The 23,049-nt window shown below is 39.4% G+C and overlaps 1 protein-coding gene across 1 annotated transcript in view; it reads left to right on the top strand.

The window, feature by feature from the left end:
• ush2a (Usher syndrome 2A (autosomal recessive, mild)) overlaps positions 1–23,049 on the top strand; it is a 256,938-nt gene that overhangs the window by 86,736 nt on the left and 147,153 nt on the right. Inside the window, exons 28-36 of the mRNA XM_078160648.1 lie at positions 532–655; positions 12,035–12,165; positions 18,122–18,248; positions 18,834–18,935; positions 19,433–19,621; positions 20,282–20,412; positions 20,644–20,923; positions 21,293–21,517; positions 22,823–22,903. Coding sequence (XP_078016774.1) covers positions 532–655; positions 12,035–12,165; positions 18,122–18,248; positions 18,834–18,935; positions 19,433–19,621; positions 20,282–20,412; positions 20,644–20,923; positions 21,293–21,517; positions 22,823–22,903 — 1,390 coding nt within the window. The remainder of the gene's footprint in view (positions 1–531; positions 656–12,034; positions 12,166–18,121; positions 18,249–18,833; positions 18,936–19,432; positions 19,622–20,281; positions 20,413–20,643; positions 20,924–21,292; positions 21,518–22,822; positions 22,904–23,049) is intronic.

The raw sequence follows: 23,049 nt of genomic DNA, 5'->3' as shown, positions 1-23,049 counted from the left end.
GATGCATAAGAATTCAACAGAATGCAGAAGTCTTTGACGGTCCAAATTTCAGTGGTCATCTGACTTTTCTTCTGGCACCACCATAAGGTTCACATTATGTTTTTTGGATGGATTGCCATGAAACTGAACACATTCAAGCACCCATGATAATCCCCTGGCTTTTTCATCTAGCGCCACCATTAGGTCAAAATTACAAATTGTCTAATACATGGGTTTATGAGTGAATACCAGCAAAATAATGACATTCCCATCACTGTCAGCATGTTAACATTGTCATTAGGGGCACGTTAGTTAGCACGCTGAGGTTAGCTGTTAGCTCAAAACACAGCATCTTGGTGCTGTTAGCTCTAGAGTCTTAGTGGTGTAATTTTACCTGGACTTGTAGAATAATGTATTTATTGTGATTCTGAATGTGAAGTTGAACAAAGGAACAAGTGTATGATTTTCATAGAATTTAGCATGTTGTTTACATGCTTATCCTGATTAACCTTAATTCATGGTTGTTGTTATTATTATAATTTATTTTTTCAGGTGGAGAAGACAGACGTCTCTCTCTCCGACCCGTTAAGTCCTGTTGTCAGAGGAACCAGATTCTCGGGAAACAGTTACTACCAGTTTCCCAGTGACACCCTTCCTGTCAACACTGACTTCACAGGTAAGAAAGTATATCTAGGTACATGCAGATGTCTGTGTTTGTATCAGAAAATGGACAGCATGCCTGTCTGTGTTGCTGTGTGCCGTACATGCGAGTGTATGTGCACATGCATACATACATACATGCTGTGTTTGTTGGTATATTTTCATGTTGCTCAGTGATCGTTCTGCACTCTCAGTCTTCTAGTGACATTCCGTTAGAATGACTTCCCCAGTCATCTTAAAGGACAATTATCTTTCTGTTTACCAGCATCATTAGAGGGTTGAGCTGCACAGCCAAACATGTTCTGCTTCATCTGAGAACATCACCCAGTCTGACGCTCATAATTAATGACTGCTGATACTAATCAGTGGGATTTGAGCGGGCAAAGCTCTTCGATGCCACTTGAGATTACTTCTCTGTCCTGCACAAACCTTATATCACTAGTTGTGTCTTTCTGTGTAGACATAATTTTTACATTTAGGTCATAAATAAAACCTTTTCAATTCATGTTAAAACTGTATGATCAAATGTCAAAATTTTAGCTATATATCTGTCAGCAGATCAGTTTTCTGAAACTGGTGACAAATTCCTGACTTCAAAGTTTTCATCTGTAATCCTTATGTGACTGTGATCAGCTGTAATTGAGTCAACAAAGCTCTCTGTGTTGGTCACATAATCTTGTTTCATCTAAAATACCCAAACATGTTTGCCACCCACAAAATGGCAGTTCATGTACTTTTTACTTTACATCTGAAACATTAGGAGTTTACAGCTCAAACAGTATGTCAGTGTCCAACTACTGATAAGAGCCGCAGGATCTTAGTGTGACCTTTTAGTGGCCTTTGAGATTAACAACAGTTTTCATGCACACACACACATAGATTGCATTTTTGATTGCTTCTGAGTGATTAATACAAAATACTGTTTTTGCCAATGCCCTTTGAAGGTCACATAGAAATTGAGAAAGAATTAAAGGAGTGTATCTGGAGAGGTGAGCCACCTTAAAGGATAGAAAAATGTATTCAAATCACAGTAATAACCTAAAATGATTTGTTTATTAGAATAAAAATGTGTTTGATTTTGTGACTTGCCTTAGAGGTGAAAACAAACCATGTTTTACACCACATTTTTTTGTAATTCAGTGTTTGTTGATTTTGTTGGGCTATCAGTCATTCAACCTAAGTCATTTACAGTACACACACACTAGTCAATTTATATGTCTTATATTTGTTTTATATTTACTTGTATTTGTTTTGTATTGAAAAAAATCACCATTATACTTTCAGCATACAAATCTTTAGTTATTTTTTATTTCAAAAGAAACTTAGCAATCAGTAAGTCTTTTAATATAAACACTGAGATTATATAATTGCTTGTGTGTTGAGGTGCCTAGTAGCTAGTAGCGTCCTATGTACTAAAGCCATTGTCCTTGCTACAGCGGCCGTGGGTTCGATTCCAGCCTGTGGCCCTTTGCTGCATGTCATCCCCCCCTCGCTCCTCCTTTCACGCTTCATCTGTCCTATTACATAAAAGGGAAAAAGCAAAAATGAATAAATAGAAATAAATAAATAAATGCTGATATGTTTACCTCTTCACTAGTCTCCTTTCTTCAGAAAGGGTAACTTGTGTGTTCTCTTCAGTGGAGGTAGCCTACTTTGAATTTTTATGACGATACAAGTGTGAACAAAGGATGTGGCCGAAACAGATCTTGTGTAGCGAGTAAACCTTTTCTGGATTATAATTTGTGAAGATCACAGATCAGATTTTTGTTCTAATCACATCACATCTCTGACCCCCACTTTATGCTGTATAAACGTACTGGCGCTGAATGGTAGATCAGTGTACTGTTGGATTAATGCTAATCTGGATAAATGTTAAGAAACCCCAACAGCTGTCTTACCTTTTATTCTTTATATTTGCTCACGGTTCCTGGTTCTTGTTCATTGCTTTCTCTGAACACTTTATTTTTATCCCAGATCAACAAATGATGATTTCTGATCTTACCCATGCCCCTTCAGCACAAAGATAAATAGATTTCTCTGAGTACTGCCGGCAAATAGATGATGATTTTTGCTATTGAGAGGTGCCTCTCATCTCCTCCACTCTCCTCCTTCATAAAGGGTAATGGATCAGACAATCACTTTCAGACCGGATCTATTCTGGACCATGAATGTGTCGGCAGTCCTCAAACCATCGCCCTTTTACAACCATCAATACTAATAGCATCATCTACAGACAATTATTCCCATCGAAGCGCATGGAACAGCGAACAAATCAAAGCCAAATTGGATTATGAATGTAATGCAGTGTAATGCCCCCTCGAGAGTCAATTGATCACAGAGGAGAGACTCGTCAATCGTTGATGTCTTATGGAAACCCAGTAACTCTGACAATGACAACAGTAAATTTCTGTAGTCTTTTTTTGTTCAGTTTCATGATGCAAGATTCCATACATTTTCATTTAATCAACATTTCAAAATTTAAAAAAGAGTAAAGGAGTCTTAAAAACTTTTTTATTGAAATATGAGCAGTATTAATGTTTCAGATGATGGTGATGGGCTCTCTGTAGGAAACAGCTGATCATTTTTCTCCATCTACATTATGCATCATTCCAGCAATATTAGTAGTTGTTTCCATAAATTGTTTATTTGGGTTCAGCCTTTCTTTTTTCTGTAACATATGAATTAAGGTCACATCTGTGAGCAAGGGCAATATTCTGTATATTATATCTTAATTAATATCAAGATGGTTCGCTATGGAAAACTGGATGACATTTGCCCTTTAACTTATAATTTTTATGGCCACTTTACTATAATAATTTTGGTCAAATAGGTTGTTTTGGCCATGTGCAATTATTGTGATAGAAGTGGATGTTTCCATAATGATAAGTCTGCCCACTTGTGATTAACGATGCTTCTTAATGCTGAATGAATTTAGGGTACTTGAGGTCAATATTTACCACACTGAATCTTACTTTAGATAAAACAGGATTATAACCATATGCAATCATGCTGTGATATGAATACCCTGTAAGTGCTTGTTTCCATAAATGCAAGTTAGTCCATTCATCTTATCTGTAATGCGTCTCTACCTAAAGCGCTGCAATGTGACTTCCTGCTCGTCTTGTTCATCTTTGAATTAAGGATACTGGTTCTAAACAGATTATAAAATCCTCTCTCCTCATTTGTAATTCTTCAGTATTTGAGCCTGAAATGGGCCGATTGGAAAGAGGATGATGGCCTGCTCACATTTTCCACTAATCCAGATGTATTTCTACAACCCACAGTAAATGAAGAGAGATGAAACATCACAAACATAGTTTAGAGAAAAAAAAAGAGAAGAAAAAAATGAATGCAGGAACAAATAGACTTGGATAATTTCCAGACACGTCTAATACAGTACATTGCTGCAGCACCACTGCAGCAACTGAGCAGGAAAGAGGGAAATGTTAAATGATACAAATTATTTTTCCTTAATTAATATGATTGATTGCCAGGCACTGACGTTGAGAGGAGAGGGGGAGAAATGTGTGAAGGGAAAGTTTGCACAGACATCATTAGTTTTTCCCCATTTAAAGATTAATCAGAAGAGGCTGGGCTCTTTAATTCTGTCATTTGTATATTTAATGGGCTGCTGCAGAATCTATGGGTGTAATTAGCTAGCTGCCGCGCTCTCATTAATACGCCAGGCTCTGATTAATGCCAGCACAGAGCTAACATGACTGGAGTTATTCAGGTTATGTTGTGTAGATGATTGCACACAACCTCCACTGTTTACTGAGACAGAGAGAGGAGAAACAATACAATAACAGATGAAACAATGCTACCTAATAAATAAGACTATACTTTAAACTGTAAATAGTCGCATGTTAATGCTTGTTAATCTTACATATACTGGAATATAACATAAATTCTCTATGTTCGCTTCAGCACAGAGAGAAGGGAACAGTACATTCATTATGAACAATAAACTCCATTTAAAACAGTCCTAATAATTTTTAATTTACAAAAGACTTAATTTAAACAATATAATTCTCCCACTTAACAACTCTGGAGTTGATGGTGTGAGTATAATTGGTTTTATGTACTTGTAGGTCATAAAATGTTCTTTACAGCACATTAAGTAATAGATCACTCATGAAAGAAACTTTCAGATTTTGACACGCAGCACTATGAAACAACACAGGTTATGATTATTGACAGAGGTCTCTAAAAACATTCCTTTTTTGTACTCTTTACGCTCTGGCCAGCAGAAGAAGCTGGGCTGACTTAATATTCTGCACTGCATGCTGTAGATCACCCACAGCCCAGTCCAGTTAGTCACTGCATGCCATTTTAAAATGGTCTTTGAAAGAATTCACAGCATGTAAAATGTTTATCAAGGATAATACATGCCATGTTTGTCTATGACTAGTTGTGAGGACCAAGGATGGTAATGTTTTTACAGTTGACTGGTTAGTTAGTCACTCTCAGCACTTCGCCCAGAGTGAGATATCTTTATATCCAACGGCCAGATCACCATGAAATTTGGTGTTCATAAGTTCAGTCACAGAACCCTGGCCCTAAATTCCCACTTCTGCCCAGAGCGTAATGAGTAGATTGCAATCAGCACATTGTAAACACATCGAGAATGTTCTGGCTGCAGTCTCTGACCCCACCCCTGGCATTGTTTCTTAACCCCAACCATAGCTATGGTGTGTGCGCAGCTAGACTTACTTGCATTTATGCTCCCCAGAGGATGTTCCTATAATCTTGAGATTTGTGAGCACATTCATTCCCCCACTGGGATGAATGCTTGGATTCCTTTTGGTGTAGTTTCAGTGGAACTTCTTCTCTTTCCACTACTGCTCAAAGAAAAACAGCATTGTCAGAATATTCATGACATTATTACTTGTAGGGTGGTAATATGAACATCCTTGCCTCAATGGTCCACTTTTTACTTTATTGTTTCTTATCCTATGAAAAGTAGAGCAGCAATAAGCAGCTCTAGTAATTTGTTGCTTTTTGATTTTGGAAAATACTGGGCTAGTGGTTAAAACAACAAGCTTGAGGGAGACAATTAAGTGGCATTTGGAAGGAATTTATATAGTACATCAAATTTAAATTGTGCATAGATTTAGTTCAGGCAGGACACAATGGCAAGCTCAGCTCACATCCCAGTTACATCAGCTGATCTCTAACAGCCTAGTCAACTGATGGAGCAGCTTACTGATGGAGGGGAGTCAGCTGATAGATTGTATGATTCCTTTCTATGCAACCAACTGGCAAATCTCATTCAGGGTGTCTTATTTAAACTGCTGTGGCCTGCCTACTGCCGTAGGCTTTCCATGTAGGCGCATGGAAGGGCAGGGAGGTTTGCTCTCTCTACCTCAGGCTTGCCTCGTTTACACATGGAAGGGCAGAGAGGTGTGCTCTCTCCGCCTCAGACATTCCTCGTTTGCACGTGGAAGGGCAGAGAGATGTGCTCTCTCCGCCTCAGGCGTTCCTCATTTGCACGTGGAAGGGCAGAGAGGCATGCTCTCTCTGCCCTAGGCTTCCACGTAGGCACATGGAAGAGGCTTTCTACGTAGGCATTGGAAAGGCAGAGAGGCCCAAGTACAGAGCCATACCACCAAATATAATACTGCAAATGGAAATAAAGTTTTCTTTGACTAAAGTGGTCCTGAATGAAATGTAATTAACTGATTAGGTTGTCTTTACTTTTTTAAAGTCAGTATTTATCAATTCTTTAACATTAAGAATTTACGTATGTAGTACCTGTGAGGTGTGAAGACCTGTTGTGGAAAGAGTATGTGTATATTAAGCATGTATGTATCTGTTGGGCTTCGGTGTGCACTCTCAGATCAACAAGTGCATGTTGTTGTTTTGTGTCTGTGATTGCACTGTGTATGTGTTCATGTATGAGCATGTGTGTGCTTCCATGTACTCTGTATGTGTGACAGAGACACCTGTCAGGCTATGTGCTCAGGTTTGTCTGTTGATGGCTCCAAAGTGGTTGTCAGTGTGAAGTAGCACAAGTCCTGTGGGGAAATCTGAAGGAAGTAATGCTGAGCATGAGCAGTGTAATTTAGATGCTGTACATTTGGACCAAACACCATGGCCAAGCATGTCTGTCCCTCCCTATGCATAATATGCAAACACCAGCAGTTGATTGATACCATGTGATACCTTACATGTGTATCTTTCAGATGTTATTATGACAACATATACATGATGCTCAATTATTTGTAAAAGAAAGATCAATACAGGCCATGCTGTATACATGCATTCATATAGATACCATAGTAGTCACATATGACTTTTCTGCCAGGTCAGAAGAACTATCTCAGCAATTCTGAACACCCTTTCTTCTGTTTGGCAACTGTGGGGCTGAGATTGGACCGCTTGAATAATTTATCCAGAGTGGTTTCCTTATAAACACAGCATGACATGAGGAAAACACACATTCTTTAGCACTAGGTCCAACTTAAGACTAGTGTTGGCTTTTTAAAGTCCAATGCTGATATCAGTACTGCAACCTTGAGTGTCTTTTGATACCGATACCAATCTGATACTGTCTTTGTTCCTCTCTTAAACAGCTGAGCTGTTAATGATGCATTTGTATGGAGACACTTCTTTACCAAGCTCTCTAAAAAACATCATGCTCAAATTGCGAAACAAATATTCTACTCCCCTAACAGACGAAGAACATCGTCCACAACATGAGTCAAGTTATGCAATACTGCTGCTTCTATTTATTTATTATACTTTTTCCACACAGAACCTTTGGCAGCATTTTTGATCGGTCAGTACCACTCAAAGGTTAAAATCTGAGTATTTAGAATAACAAAAATACATACAGATTCCAGTGTAAAATTCTGGATATACCTCAACAGTCAGTGTAGCCTGTACCTCAGTGACAGAGCAAAAACAATTAGCAATGTAGATCATAACTTGAATAACAATAATGTAACATAGAAATTATAGCATCTACAGTAATACATGTGCAGTGGAACACAGTATGGTCGACATGGCATCTGAAGGAACTCACAACCAACAAACTCTGTCAAACGTACGGCCCATGAGCCATCACCGGCCCAACAAAGGGTCCAATCTGGCCCACTGGATGACTTTGCACACCAAACATTGATGCACTTGTGAAGGCTAAGAGGTGCAGGATTCAGGGGCAAGTAAAACAGTGACTAGCCTACTTCATGTAAAATGTGGAACCCTATTGTGAAGGCACTGCCACAATTTTCAATTTGTAAATGGTATTTCAAACCATGGTGACCAGGGGATGACTTTTAACCTGCTTCCTCAATCACTTCCACTTCAGTTTGGTGTGGTGGTGCCAGCATTACTACATAGGAGTGGAGGTGTATGGTGACATGCATATGCAATGACAGTGAGTTGTAAACTGACTGAATGTAGAAATTGCACTTATTTTTCTTAAGACATTGCAGGCTGTTTGTCCTTCTTTACACTAAAAGAAAGGGAAACTAGGTTATTATATTGTTTTACTGGTCCGGCCCACTTGAGATCAAACTGGCTATATGTGGCCCATGAATTAAATGAGTTTAACACCCATGCTCTAGGCTATTATTACACCTGATATCAAGTTAGCTGCATTAGAAAAACATCTTAGGGTAGACAGTGCCAGCTCTGAAGTAAACCTACTCTTTCCATGACACATGCTGCTCACCTGTGATACTCAACATGTGACATGTCTCTATATCATGTCACGCAAAGTTGAGTTAAGCACTTAGGTGATAGTTTAGGCTGATGGGTTGTATCTGATCCAGTGATTTTGGCCAGTATCAGACCAATACTGAATATCAGACTGGCACATCCCAACTTTGGACAGGGGGGAAGGCATAATGTACTGCAGCAAGGATATTGCACAATATTCCTTTATATACCGGAATACATCATTACTTACTGTTGTGGACCTTTGCTCACAGCTGTTTTATATTGTCGTATAAATTCTTGTGCTGATGAGGCAGGAGTAATAGTTATGTTGCTTCTCCATTGTCAAATCCTATGAGTTTGTGTGTGTTCAGGTACCCCGGGCCTGTCCCCTGTGTACAGGACTGGTTGTGCATGTGTATGTGTGTTATAGAATTTGTTCCTGCGATGTTCATGTCACTATAGAAAGCACAGTTTGATGTTAACTGCAGTCTGTTTTACCATGGATAACTGTTTACACCGTAGTTAAGATGAAAAATAGGAAAGTAGCGCACAGTGGAAGGAACATAGTTGGTAGTGGAAGAGGGGAAAGGAAAATTGAAGATGCAAGGAGAGAAAACATATTCAGATGAGGCAATAGGTGGAGAAGGAGAGAATAAAAAGGTCAAGAAAAAGAGGAGGAAGGTTAAAAGCGTAGGGAATAAAGAAAGGAAGGCATGAGAGATCAGGAGAGTACGACACAGAGAGAAGGTTAAAGGGGGATAATGTAATGTCAGGTATCTGTCATGACTTCACTCATCTCTGTGGTGACAAGGTCATGAATGTAAATGACAGATGCCTGCTTGATGCACAGAATGCAAGTTCAATGTAAAGAACATCTTTGTCTTGTCGTAGCTGTATGCTGCTACTATATAGGCTTATTTAGAAATGATTAACTGAGGTAAAGCTATTCATATTGTGCACTATTTGTAATCAATATGTCTGTGCACTGCCCAAATGGAACCATCATAAGAAGACACTTTTACATTCCTCCTCGATCCAAGAGGCTTTTCACTCTCGCATTTTTTCAAGGAAAAATCATTCTTTCACATGTATAGTATCCCCAGTTTATCTTCTAAATCACTTGTATCCAAGACTGAAATGGAAATGGCAAACCTTTGATATCTTGTTAGCCACATCTTAATATAAGATGATGTTAGGCAAAAATAGAAAGAGTCATTCTCAAGGCCTATTGGGACTGGATTTATTTCTACGAGGGAGATAGGGTGATTTTAACATCAGCTATGCTGGTCAGTGATTTTGATCGCATCCAGTGCATATATGTGGTGATGTCATTTCCGGCAAGCATATCCCTAGCTTAGTAAAACAGAGCACTGTTTAAGCATTTTGAAAACAACCAAGATGGCTGTGGTGTGTGGAACTTGAAGTACTAGTTTTAAAATTCTGATGACAAAACGGCAACATAAATTGATGCTACACCATCACAGCTCATCTCTGCAAACTAGTCTGTTTACGTTTCTCTGTCGCTAAGCACTACGTTACATATTTCCTTGCTCTGATTGTTTGTAGGTCTATCCATTTGTGCCTGATAGCATTTTGATTTACGGCCGTTGAACGCCCCTTAGAAATCGAAAATGAACTAAGAGGCTCCAGGCTAATTTGCATTTGTGAACTGGGCTTGCAATGTCAGGCTAGGTCCTCTCGTAGATTACACTCCACTTGGAGTAAGAATTCTAAAGTTGATCTCCTCTTTTTTGTACTTTGTCCCCCCTTTTGTAATCAGCTTACTGTGAAATTTGATTTTTGTGTGAAAATAGAGTGAGTCAGAAATGTTTTCACTGATCCGATAGATAGAAACATGCCAACACCAACATATAGGCATATATTTGGGAGTCAGTATGATGACAGAAAATGAGCTATTAGCACCTTCTGGTTGCATTGGGCCCAGGGATTTACAGTCACCTGTCACTGGATTACTTTGATACTGAAAAAAACGTAAAAATGTGATGTTTCTCGGGCAAGTTTTCTAAGATGGCTTATGGAGGTACATTCACAGTGGATATAGCAGATAATGATATGACATAAGTCATGACTTAGAGAAGGAGCATGATTTTTGACTCAGATTTACCTCACACAGTATCCTTGTCTCATGTCTCTCCCTCCAGGCTCCCCTGCGAAGGCTTCAGGCTTTCTCTTTTGGCTTTGTTCTGTGGATTGTTCATGTTTATTACAGACCAGATCCTGGAATTTACAGATGGTTAATGCCATCTGAAATGATGAGTGAAATTACTGAGGAGCATCGGGAATATTTCATTCCCCACCTCTCGCTTTAATGTTAATCCCATCCGAATGGGGCTTTACACCCTAATGTGTATGGCGTGCATACATTGAAATTGGCATCCATCGTATTAGTTCAGATCAGTCTTCATCTTTATCACCACTTCTTATAACAAAGTCCAAAAAAGGAAAAAAATATGCACCTGTGACCCAAATAACTGCTGCTAGGACTGTTGCCAGTACTTACTGTGACACTGCTTGTAGACCTATAGGCTGAATATCGAGTACGGTTGGCAGGAACCCTCTCAAAATCCGAACCTTTTTTTTAATGGAATTTATTTTATAGAGTATATACAAACTGTTGCACAAATTATACAGTAGACTTGAATTGGCTTGACAAGTCTTAAAGTGTTGCCATATATCAACAGTTAGCATCACAGTAGATCCAGTTACAAAGAGACAACACAGAAAAGGTACTTTTCATTCACAACGGTGTGAAAACTGTGAGTTCTGAAACGGATAATCTGTATTCATCTTGAGCTCGCCATGTAACTGTTTGACTTCTCTCCATGTTAAGTGAATTCACACACTAATTATTTTGCAAACACCGGCTTCTGATGAACCCTGGACTCCCTGCATTCAACTCCTCAGATCTTCCCACACTTCTGTTCCCTTCAGAGACAGACAGAGCGGAGGAAACGCACACGTAAAACCGCATGCTCTCTGTCGCTATGTGGATCTAGTAGTGGATTAAGATCCAATCTCTGATCCATAGTAACATGACAAGACGGCACGTTAGAAGAATTCTGTGCTGTGTGTGTGTGTTAGAGGGAAACCCACAAGTTTCCCACATTGCTGAAGCTTTGATTCACAGTATGCTTTTTATATAAGCTTTATTGTATTTAGAAATAGGATAATTAGCCTTTATTTGAGAAATGTAGAATTGGGTTATATTTAACCTTATATATATGGTGTACCTGGTGTAAAAATTTGTAGAGAGAAATAGACTTTACATGGAAAAAGTTAAATGAGTTAAATAAATGAATGTCTATCTAGAAAAAAAAGGGAACCTTGCAGACCCCTAGTTCTGCCCCCTGTACAATAGTGTTGTGCAAGTAGTATTTATTTTTTTTGGTTGCCCATTCACATCTTATGGATTTGAAGAAATTCAGACAGTCTGGATGGAGAAGGAAGAAGCATACAAATATGATCTTTGGGTTGATAACAGTAAAAATCTGCAGTTTTTACGACTTGTTTTTTTTACACACTGAAAGTGAATAGAAAGATAAAGACCCTGTTCATGAAGAGATGGTCGCTCTTTTTAGATTAGATGGTGAACACTATGGACTGTCTTAAATGCTGTTTTAAGTCTTTACAAGGGCACTTTCGTTATATTGTATATAAATTAAAAGAAAAAACATTTTTTTTGCTCTGTCTCTCTCTGACTTTGAATCAGGTGTTGAGTTGAGTTTCAAAACTCGGTCCCCAGACGGCCTGCTGCTCTGCGCCTTCTCTCCAGGAAATCAGGATGAGTTTCTGGCTATTCAGCTCAAAAATGGACGGCCTTACTTTTTGTTTGACCCCCAGGTATGTTAAGATTTGTTTTTATTTTTTAACACTTGAGTGCAATGTGAGTGCAAAGAACTTAACTCTACACTTCAAATACAAACTTGTCACGGTAGCAGGTTTCAGTGCAATTTGTGAATATGAATGAAACTAAATGTGACAAAAAAACAAAAAAAAACTTTTCATACAAAATATTTAAAAAAATAAAGAAACATATAAAGCACTAAAATCTCACATGAAAAGGTGTGTCCTGCAAAGGAATATATTATTATATATTTACATTGGAAAAAAACAACAATATAAATTTTCATAGAAATATAACTATAAAATTGAAGAAGCACTTAAATCCCACTTAAAGAGGTAAAGAGGTGTGTCCTATGTGTCCTGTAGTAATATGTTTTGGTACGACATTGGAGTCAGTGGGTACCATTACATAGAAGCTATTGAAAAAAAACTGTCAGTAGTTTCTGTTAAAATCTTTTTATAAAATAAATGAACCACACATTTATGATGAAATTAAGTGTGCCACATGAGTTGAATTTAGGGCAATTTTTTAATCATAATTTTTGCTAATATTGGCAAGTCAGTATCAAGGTATTGGGGGAAAAAACATTGGTTTTGTGTTATTTAGACAGCGATACATTGATAATTTTTGACCCCTAAGTCAGCCCCCAGCAGTTAAATGCGAGGGCTGGGAATTGAGCTTATTGTCCTCCTACTGCTAGAAGATGTTGCTGAGTCCAGACTGAATGTTGGTTTAATATCCAACTTAAAACTAACTTCACCACAGGGCAGTGGCCACAGATGGCTTGACTGCAGCATTTTTAGGGTGCTGCTTCTGTGTGGTGCTTCTCTGTCTTGTCTGAATGGTGCTGTTAGTGTCCTTTTTTTTTTTTACACCGCAGTGTTATCAGTTAAACATTGTTTTTACACTAAATGAAAAAATGGACATGTGGTGGGAGAGTGTGTAAAAAGTCAGTACAGTGAATGAGGTTGAGTGGTAGAGTTGGCAGCCGTACTAGGTTATGTCACTGATGCATGTAAGTAAGAAAGTAAAATTTATTTGAATAGCGCTTTTCGCAGACATAGGTGACAAAGTGCTTCACAAGGGCAATATACAACAAGAAAGAAATCAGAGATGAAGTGACTACGTGAGCGACGTAATGAAAAGTGCACAACTAGCAAATCAATTTGCACACACAACAAAAAAAGAAGAATTGCCACAAAGTGTTGAGCTGAGATCGAACGCTGACAGCTCAAATTTTATGTTCACTGCATATGAACTTGGTATTTTGAGCCCTGCATTTTCAAAAAAGACAGGTTATCGTGCCATCAGCAAGCTGATTGGAATCAGATTTTATCTCTGTGTGTTTTACAAAGGTGAAACAAAAAATGGTCAAGAAGATTTCAGCAGCAGCGAAAGTTAGCATTTCTCTTTAAAAGTAGGAGGGGAGGCTTTCTTTAAAATTGTTTTCATTTAGTTAGGGGCTTACTCTCTTATCTTTTGTTGAGAGACTTGCAGAATTTGTCTGCTTCCACTAATTCAAACCATCTTCATCCAGCTCGACCACCATTAAACAAACACACCTGTAATTTGCAGCAAGCAGAGTTTTGTTTACTGCACCATATCTGACAGAAGGATGTTCCAAAATTTTTGTTATTTTGAAGTTTACTTTGTGGCAATTTCACCCAATTTGTTTTACTTTTTCTTGCATCTTTTTCATCCACATCCCCCTAAATTGTTTTTGTCTAATACAATACTTGATTTAATTCTGCTCACTTTACTTATTCGCTCACCTTCACCTGTCTTTTTCTCATTTTTATTCTGATCCACCTCTGTCTCTCTGTCTTTCTCTCTTTTTTCTCACTCCCTCTGTCTCTCTACCATTTTCTCTGACTTGCTCTCATCTAATAAATGTGATCTGTAGCCCCTCATTGGTTTCTGTCAGGGAGACAGGGAGAGGGGAAAAAACTTTGAAAGTGTGTCAACGTTTGAATTGGACTGCAATTAACTCATTCCCTGCAGTCACCACGCGTGAATACCAATTGCAAGCTAATTAAGCTTTGCACCCTTGTGCGCGCGCGCACACACACACACACACACACACACACACACACATATACATATACACACACACACATACACAGCCCTGATATTCCTTATCCATCCATACAGACACATGTAGAGGGGTTAAAGAGTCAACGACTTAGATGATGAAAGTGATGATGGGAGATGATTACACATACTTCCATGAGGCCACCAACTAATTACACACTCAAACAAACACACACATACATACTTAGACTTTTCTTTCTCATCACCATCCAATACTCGTCATCAAAAAGCCCTCATCAAAATGTAACCATGGGATGTATCTGTGTGCGCAGAGGAGTGTATGTGTCTGAACAGATCCTTGTTGACTTGCAGAGTTAATGTGTGCGTCTGTGGTTAAGTGTACTGCTAGATGTGCGATGGAGTGTATGTGTCTTCTCCAACTGGGTTGATTCCTTTGTTTAGACTAGTTTGGGGTAATTAACAGTGGGAGTGGTGTCACGGCTTATTAGTGTTCCCCTAGATACATATAGCTGGGCCCATTACTTCCCCCTATTAGCCTGTTGAGCTAGCCTAATGGGATTACCAGTGCGGGGGGTTGGGGGGTGGGGGGTAATTTAGCATGACACAGGAAAGTGATATGCTCATAAATATGTGCACGTGTGAGCTGCCACACACACACACACACACGCACATGCACACCAAATACATTGACGCACATTAGACACTATCCCTATCACATCACAGAGATGGACCAAGGCATTGGCATTAGCCTATTGTCAAACTATTTAACACACATACACACACAGCTCAAGTTCATCCTCTACTGACGCAGGTGAGTTGTGTTTTATGGACCACTGGCTGTCTCACTATACAGAAGTGTATGTAGCTATTGATAACTACAGTGTCTGTCACAGGTTGTAATGCCACAATACACATGTGCCTGTCAACTCGCTAGTTAGCTGTCATTGTCACACAGACAAGTGGTAAACACACAAAATGTATTTTCTTCTACCAGTCATGCGTCTGGGTTATCTCTTAGCTCCATAACACTGGTGGCGCCTATTGAAATCTAGACAGCTGTAATTTTACAGTCCTCCAGCCTTTGGGGAAGACAACATTGTAATCTGCAACAACAGATGCTAAACATGTATACTAAATATCATGAAAGTAAACTAGAGCCTACCCACTTAGTGGTGCTCCTTAAATGTGCATTAACTTTTGTAAGACCCACAATCTGCCACTGCCCTTTAGGAGGCTGCACCTCTATTGTAAAGGGATTCCTATTTGCCACTTGCACGCTTATGAAGACACACCCTCATCTCATCTCTTCAGTATTTTGGTCTGCTTCCATCTCTTACTCATCTGAAAAAACAACGCTAGGTCAAAACTTAGTATATAGCCAGACCCTGTGTGAAACGCTAGAGGGCTTTTAACTTGAAAGGGAAAGTGGTCAGCACATGTGTAACCAGTAAAGGACTTATGTCCGCCTTGACTTTAGCTTACAGGGCTGGCCCCTTTGTTAACAATCCAGCCCAAAATTCATGTAAATACACGGTAAAATGAAGAACAGTACACTTAGACACAGTTACATAGCAGAAAGGCCTTCTTTCTTCTGGAGCTGTACCCACTGATCATTTGACACAGCCCTCCTCTCTTCAGCTCAAATTGAGACTGTATGTCCCTGCCTAACTAGTAGAAGCTGCCCAGCCTTTGGCCACTGTCTGAGCCAAAATCCACTGATCAATCAGTGTCTTATTTCCACTTTATTGTCATAACTGTGGCAGCACTCGCTCTGACATTGTAACACAAAATAGTCATGAAAGAGGACCTATTATACTCATTTTCGGGCCTTTGTATTTGATTTCTGGACTCCTATAGAGCAGCTACACACGATTACCTGCACACAAAGCTTTGTAGATCTTCAGGAAGCTGTGCCTCTCACTGCACTCACTTGTATTTCTTGCATCCCGCAAAAGCCGTCTGTGTAATTTACTCCACCCCCTGGCCCTCGCCTCCCGCCGAGCCCACTCCGCTGTGATTGGTCACATTCCCGAGGACTTCCGAAGGGCTGCCGAGCGCTGCTGGCATGCCTGGGCATACCCATATAAGTAAGTCCTGCACGCATTAACGTCACACGGACTACACTGTTTAAAAAAGACTGTAAAACACAGCTTGCAGGGCTCACTTCCAAATGCACGAACCTCATTATTTGACGCGTTGGCATCATTTAACACGACTATGCAACATTGTAACAACATTTATAGGTCAGAAAAGAGGAAAAGCATAATAGTTCTCCTTTAACTTTTAAATAAACGTAGGGCTTTTGTCATACAGGCACAACTGTTCCTTAAACAAATTGATAAGGTGATCTCACAAAACTGCCATTTCGCCCGTGGCTAGTTCAGAATCAGAAATACTTTATTGATCCCCGAGGGGAAATTAAATTAAAGTTAGTTACCCAGCTAGCTTGCTTTCCACCATGCTTGTATACTGACGTTACAGTGGTTACAGAAAATGAGCATGACAAAGTTGTTACTCTGACGATAGCGGTGTACTTTCCTACACTGTGACAAGAGAGTTTTGATGAAGTTGTCATGTAGTGGCTGGCTAGTTAGCTTGCTAATTCCATCATGCTGTAATGCCACCCTAGTAACAGTAAATGAGGAATACAGTAATGCAGGACAGTCAGTACCAGCGGCTCTGTCAGCCTGTCAGTGCCATTTCGAAAGAGCAGCGGCCAATGGGGAAACACCAACACCTTCATCATCAATCACTCTGACCTGTAACTTTGTCAATGTAACTTTATCAGTTATGCAGTCACTCACTCATGGATAGACTTTTATGTTTATTGGGCTGGTCTCGCTTCTAAGGACTGAGCAGAGGATTACAGTACAAAGTGTAAGAAGAATATGCCTAAGTGCACTTAGCATACGCCTTTCCTGTCTACAGTCAATTCAATGCATATGTCTCTTTTACTTAAACTTGAGATGACTGTCAGTCACCTGACTGAGTGTGAGTTTTTGGGACGGATCTCCATAAGCGACGATTTTTGTTCATTCTGTCTGTCTCTTACACATACACAGTATATTCACACACATTGAAACACACACAAATACATATGCTCACATTCTGTATCAGACTGCCAAGCATGGCTGGGAAAGCCATGGGCACTTTGGGTAAGTGCTGTGTGTGTGTGTGTAAGAGAAAAGTTGAGAGTCGAGTGCTAGTTGCTTCCATTACCAGTGTCTCTACCATACAAGGAATCTGATCTGGTGTGTATGCGTCTGAGAGTGAGTGAGAGTAACAGAGAGAGACTCCTCCCATGTTGTCTTGTTAAGTAGAGCTGTCTAGCAATGGTAGTAAAGATGTCAGAGGCTGATATACTCTGGCATTCATACATTTATTGATCTCATCATTAAATCTTCATCACTGTGTGTATGTCTGTGTGTGGATATATGTTGTCAGTGTGTTTTTGTGCGAGTGTGCACCTGCCTGTTACTCCTCTTTTACTACATTACTCTTTGCCCACTTGCTAAAAGCTGATCACAACAATGATGTCATACTTAATAGGTAGCAAAAAGCCTTGTAACAACACTTTGATGATTATATGTGTATGTTAGTGTCCTCTTCAGGGTGGTGTGTGTATGATGTGTGTCATCGATCCTTAATGTCTAACCTTGTTCGCACAACAGAGGCAAAAAGAAGCGATCATTTGAAATGTCACAAAGTAAGCCTGTTTGATTGCACTGCTATTTGAAAACTGGTCTATTTTGAGCCAGAGGTCATAGATATACTTCAGTGATTACGGTAATACACATAGCAGTGAGACCCATTGGTCAGAGGATGTCTTCACAACCCCATTATTGTACATGAGTTTAATTTCTTTCCTGTATTGTGTGTTCATGTCTTCATGTGTTGTAGGGCTCAGCAGTGGCTGTGAGTGTGCAGGGTGATGGAGGGCGCCGCTACAATGATGGACAATGGCACAGCATCATAGCAACAAGGCGAGGGGCCGTGGGAACAATCGTTGTAAACAATCAATACAGGGGTAACTCTTCTCATATTCATACTGACCACTGTGTGTGTCTGCTCTGTGTGGGAGCGTGAGTGTCAATGCAAGTGTATTTTGGCATGCCTATAGATGCGAGGATGTGCGTCTGTGCATGGATGTGAATAGTGTGAGACTGATGTGTATGTATGTATGTATGTGAGTGTATGTGTGTTTGTATGTATGTAAATCCCCCAGCTCCGCATGGAGGTATTAGCCAGGTCAATCCCAGCCATTCTGTGTCTGATGAGAAAAATACTACTTCACACACACAGAAACACACACAGGTTCCTCAGTTGTTTTCAAATATGTTATTAATGTTCTTTCTTTTTGGGTAAATCTGTACAGAAGCTGCATGAGTTAAACCCTTACCTCGCTTATTTTCACCCTCTGCTTTCTTTTTTGTATTAACCTTCACCCCCTTTTTTCCTCCTCGCTTTCATGTTGTCCTTCCCTCCTTTTGTAATGCCTTTCTGTTTCCTAAATGCTCTGATTTTACATTTACTCTTATCCCCCATAACTCCACACTTTTGCCTTGCCCTGTGACATTTATGTGTAAAACCACCATCCTACCTCCACCACCAGGAAGTGCGTCAGCCTCCAGTGGCAGCACTATCATTGGTGAGAACACAGGGACGTTCATTGGAGGGCTGCCTGAAGACTTTACTTTGCTCAGAGAGGATTCAGGTAAGTCCATCGTTTCCCACTCTTTGATTATTATGTGTTGCTGTTTATCATTTCTACCATTTAAGTAGATTTAATACATGTGGCCATCGTGACCTGGCTTGGCTTTTTAATTTATTTTTATATACTTTATTTATTCTCTGCTAAGGAAATGGTATTCTGCCAATTCTCGCCACTCTTTTTGATAAGGCAGGTTTTCTGTCCTCCTCAAGTATAATTTAGGAAAGGGATATAAATACTTTAAAGTCTCCTGGTTGAGGTCCAATCTCACTACAACGAGACCGGCATAACTGTCTTCAATAAATTTGCAATCACTGGCATATTCAGGCATACTGTGTGACTCCTGGTCATCTGTATGATAAGCACTGCATGGTAATAGCTACTGACAACTTGAAATATACATTTTGAGCTTGAACTTAATATTTTGGATAGTTTTAAAATCATTCAGTGAACATTTTTCAAGTGGCAGTTATGGTATTTTTTCTTGTCTGTCTCACCAGGTGATGCACGACTAGTGCGACAGGGTTTCTCTGGTTGCCTCAGAGATGTGAGTTTTAAAATGACCGACAGCCCCACAGAGGAATGGAAATCTCTTGACTGGGCAAAAGCTACTAAGAAGGTGGCAGTGTATGAAAGCTGGGAGGGATGCCCTGTTCAGACTATGGATGGAGCCCATTTTCTGGGTCATGGTAGGATCTTTTGTCAATAACATAAATGGTTCTGATGATTTTTTGTTAACTTACTTACAAAAACTTGCACATCAACATTATTGTATGCTAGAGAGATTGAAAGTTATGCTCTGCAAGAGTGAAATGATAGTGTACATTGTAACACAATACTTCATACTGCAATATAGAAACAGAACAAAAGGCAGAAGAGTATTTGTATTGCAGAGAAAAGCTCTGTGGAATAAGCATGATGTGTTGGGATACAACTTCAAGTGGATTTTTAGTGTCCCTAATACTCTGGCAACACTGTATATCTTAATAAGATGCTTGCTGCTGCTGTTGGTGGTAATGAGGTTGTTGTTTCATGTTGATAAATATGATGATGATAAGTTAATTGGTCTCTGTGTGAAAGATCAGGTTCATCAGTGTACATTTCCTCCATTAATGCTTTGTAAATGGGCTTGCTCATCCAGTCTTTTATTTGTCTGTCACTTTTGAAAATATGAAAATAGGATGCTAACCATAAACACATCACACATTTTAAATGTGACTTAAACGTTATATTTGGTTAGGGGGAGTACAGACTATTTTGACAGGTCCCCAATATGGCAAAATAATTTTTTGTGTTTAGCCTCATAATGAAATGTCATGTTGTCATCAGTTCTTTCTTCCTTATTTCAGGGTACTTGGAGATGGGCAGAGATGTGTTCAGTGGAGGACAGGACTTTGACATTTCAATGGATTTCAGAACAGACCAGCTCAATGCACTTTTGCTCTTTACGTACAGCACAGAAACTGAAGACTACATGCTGGTAAGGAGCAGAGATGCATTTAAAAGTAATACATGACATCAGTGTGACTGTCACAAATATCATTTTTTGGGCTCTGGAGCTACGTTAGTAATCAACAGTAAATGTTCAAAGCTTCGGTTGGGGGGTTGCTAAACATGAGTTTTCGATACATATTTTTTCTACTATTTAAAATGGGCGAAATCTTATGTCATTAGCTTATTATTTTTTGTCTATTGGTGTCCTTTTTTTTAGGTGGAGCTGGATGGTGGTCTCCTGTTCTTCATTCTTGCCTCTGAAGGTCATGTGACTGAACTCAGCATGTGGGTGGGGCTTAGCTACTGCGATGGAGAGTGGAAACAACTTTCATTGGCAAAACGTGGCTCGCTCATTTCTGCTGCCATCAATGACTGGGCAGAAGAGACCAGAGGAGTGGGAGGAGCAGTAAGGCTGAGAGTTAATTCGCCACTATACCTGGGAGGTGTGCCCATGGAGCTCATACATCCTGCTCTGGACAGCCGAAGTCACAAACATGGTGAGAATGTTGTGTCAGTACTTTTACACTATCGTGCAACCGTATCTTGCCCACTCCACAGTCTGGCCAGGGCAGCATTAAATGTACCAACCATAGTGATTACACTTGTATTTGCTTGCAGTATCAAGCTAATTTTTTGACTAATTTTTAAGTGCTTGACAAGTTCAACTTGCAAATTAGAAAGTGGTAGATGATAGTTTAGACAATGATTAATGATTATTTAAACAATTGGAGACAACCATTTCACAGAGTTTTTAGAAAGATGCACTGTTCTCACATTCTCCTCCCCTTTCTCCTCTTTCCTTTTTTCTTGTTCTCTTCTTCCTCTCCTTCTTCTTCTCTTTCCTCTTCTGCTTTCCTCTTTCACAGGCCTAGGAGGTTGCATTAAGGGTCTTACCATACGCAGTGATGGAACAAACCCTCCTGTCAGTCAAAGTGTTAATCTTTCTGTTGCCTCCCGCCGTTCTGTTAGAGTCTACTTAGACGGCTGTCCCATCGGTGAAAGCCGGTACAACTGCAGAGGAAATGATTCAGTGTTGGTGTACAGTGGGAGGAAGACACAAGCCACAGATCACAGCCTACAGCCTTTCACCGGTAACGATGCACAGTGCAGGTTTACATTACTACACTAACACAGAGAGAGTGCTTTCCTGGAACTCTGGCACACTGTCAATGCTAACTTTTTAATAAGTAACATGGTTTTAGTGATAGACCTCCTTGAGACAACAATCCAAAGAACATGGTGCTGATACTCCAGTCTGTGTTCCAACAGTCAGTTTCAAACATTTAATTAAGTCAGCACCCAAGTCAATTTGCAATCAGCAATCAAGCTTATTACTAAAGGACTGTTTTAGAAAAGAATAATGAATGTAGAAACATGTTTTTTGGAAAGTTTTCCAAGTCCTCAGACCCCTCCAAATCAAGGGTTCTGAGGGCAGAGGGTGTCATACGCTGTACAGATTGTAAATCCCCTTGATGCAAATTTGTTATTTACGATATAGGATTACACTGTATAAAATAAAATGAACTTGACTTAACCAATATTTATCAGTAGGGGAAATTCGGATAGGGAGATACCTAGTGGACCATCATCTAATCTTAAATATTGAAATCACAACACAATTACAAACTCTACCCATCAGCTTGTTGTTCAGATTGAGATGGGTGTGCCATAGTGACATTTTCATCCCAAGTGCCAATGGTGCAAGGAAGTCCAGTTTTCTTTTCAGGTGAGGTTGTACTCTTACATACCTGTCGATAAGGTGTGCATTAGGGTTTTCTGATGTGATCTCACACTGGAGATATTGCTGTAACATTTTTTGACTGACACAGAGGTTACAGAATGAGCAAACCATCCAAGAAATCCAATGTCGATTTTAAAGTTGATAACTGCATCACATCATACTATATAAATGGTGTAATATATAGATAAAAAAGACTGAAACTAACATTATGACTCCAACTGACCAAATTTTAGTCATATCGATAAGTCGCAAAATTCGAAAATTATTGTGATGTATATATTTTAGTTTTTAAGTTGTTTTTAAGTTGTTAATAAATATTACTCAAAATACATCGTGTTATAATCCATGATTTTTGGTTCGTTGTTCAGTACAAAGAGAAAAAGTTCCACAATGGGGATGACCAATCTTGTACACGGATGTATATAATAGCATATTGTATATTAATCGTTACTAAGATAAATGGGATAATCATGATGTTGATTTTAGGTGATACAGAGAACGTTATGCATCTTTTTTGTGCTTAATTTTAATTTTCTCCTACACATTCCATTACACAATATATTTTATTTTAATATAAGAAATCTGTTTCTTCCCTGTTCCATGTGCATCCCAAACCCTTTCTCCTATGTATACAAACACACATACAACTTTTAAGAGTACCTGTACAGGTTTGTGGCCTTGGCTGCTGGAGGTTGGGCAGCAGGACCTTGGCAGAGAGGACGCGGCCGAAGCAAAGGTAAAACATCTCTCGTCTTTCTGGCAATACTTGGTGTGCCTTACTGTTTATTATCAGACCAGTATGTTTACAGTCAGATGTAATGATGATGATGATGATGACAACATCATAACAGTAATACGCAGTCACACTCATATATGTTTTCA

This window comes from Epinephelus lanceolatus, chromosome 2 (genome assembly GCF_041903045.1).
Source record: "Epinephelus lanceolatus isolate andai-2023 chromosome 2, ASM4190304v1, whole genome shotgun sequence".
Lineage (NCBI taxonomy): Eukaryota > Metazoa > Chordata > Actinopteri > Perciformes > Serranidae > Epinephelus > Epinephelus lanceolatus.
The sequence above is the reverse complement of the archived record's forward strand: the minus strand, read 5'-3'. Positions and strand labels throughout refer to the sequence as shown.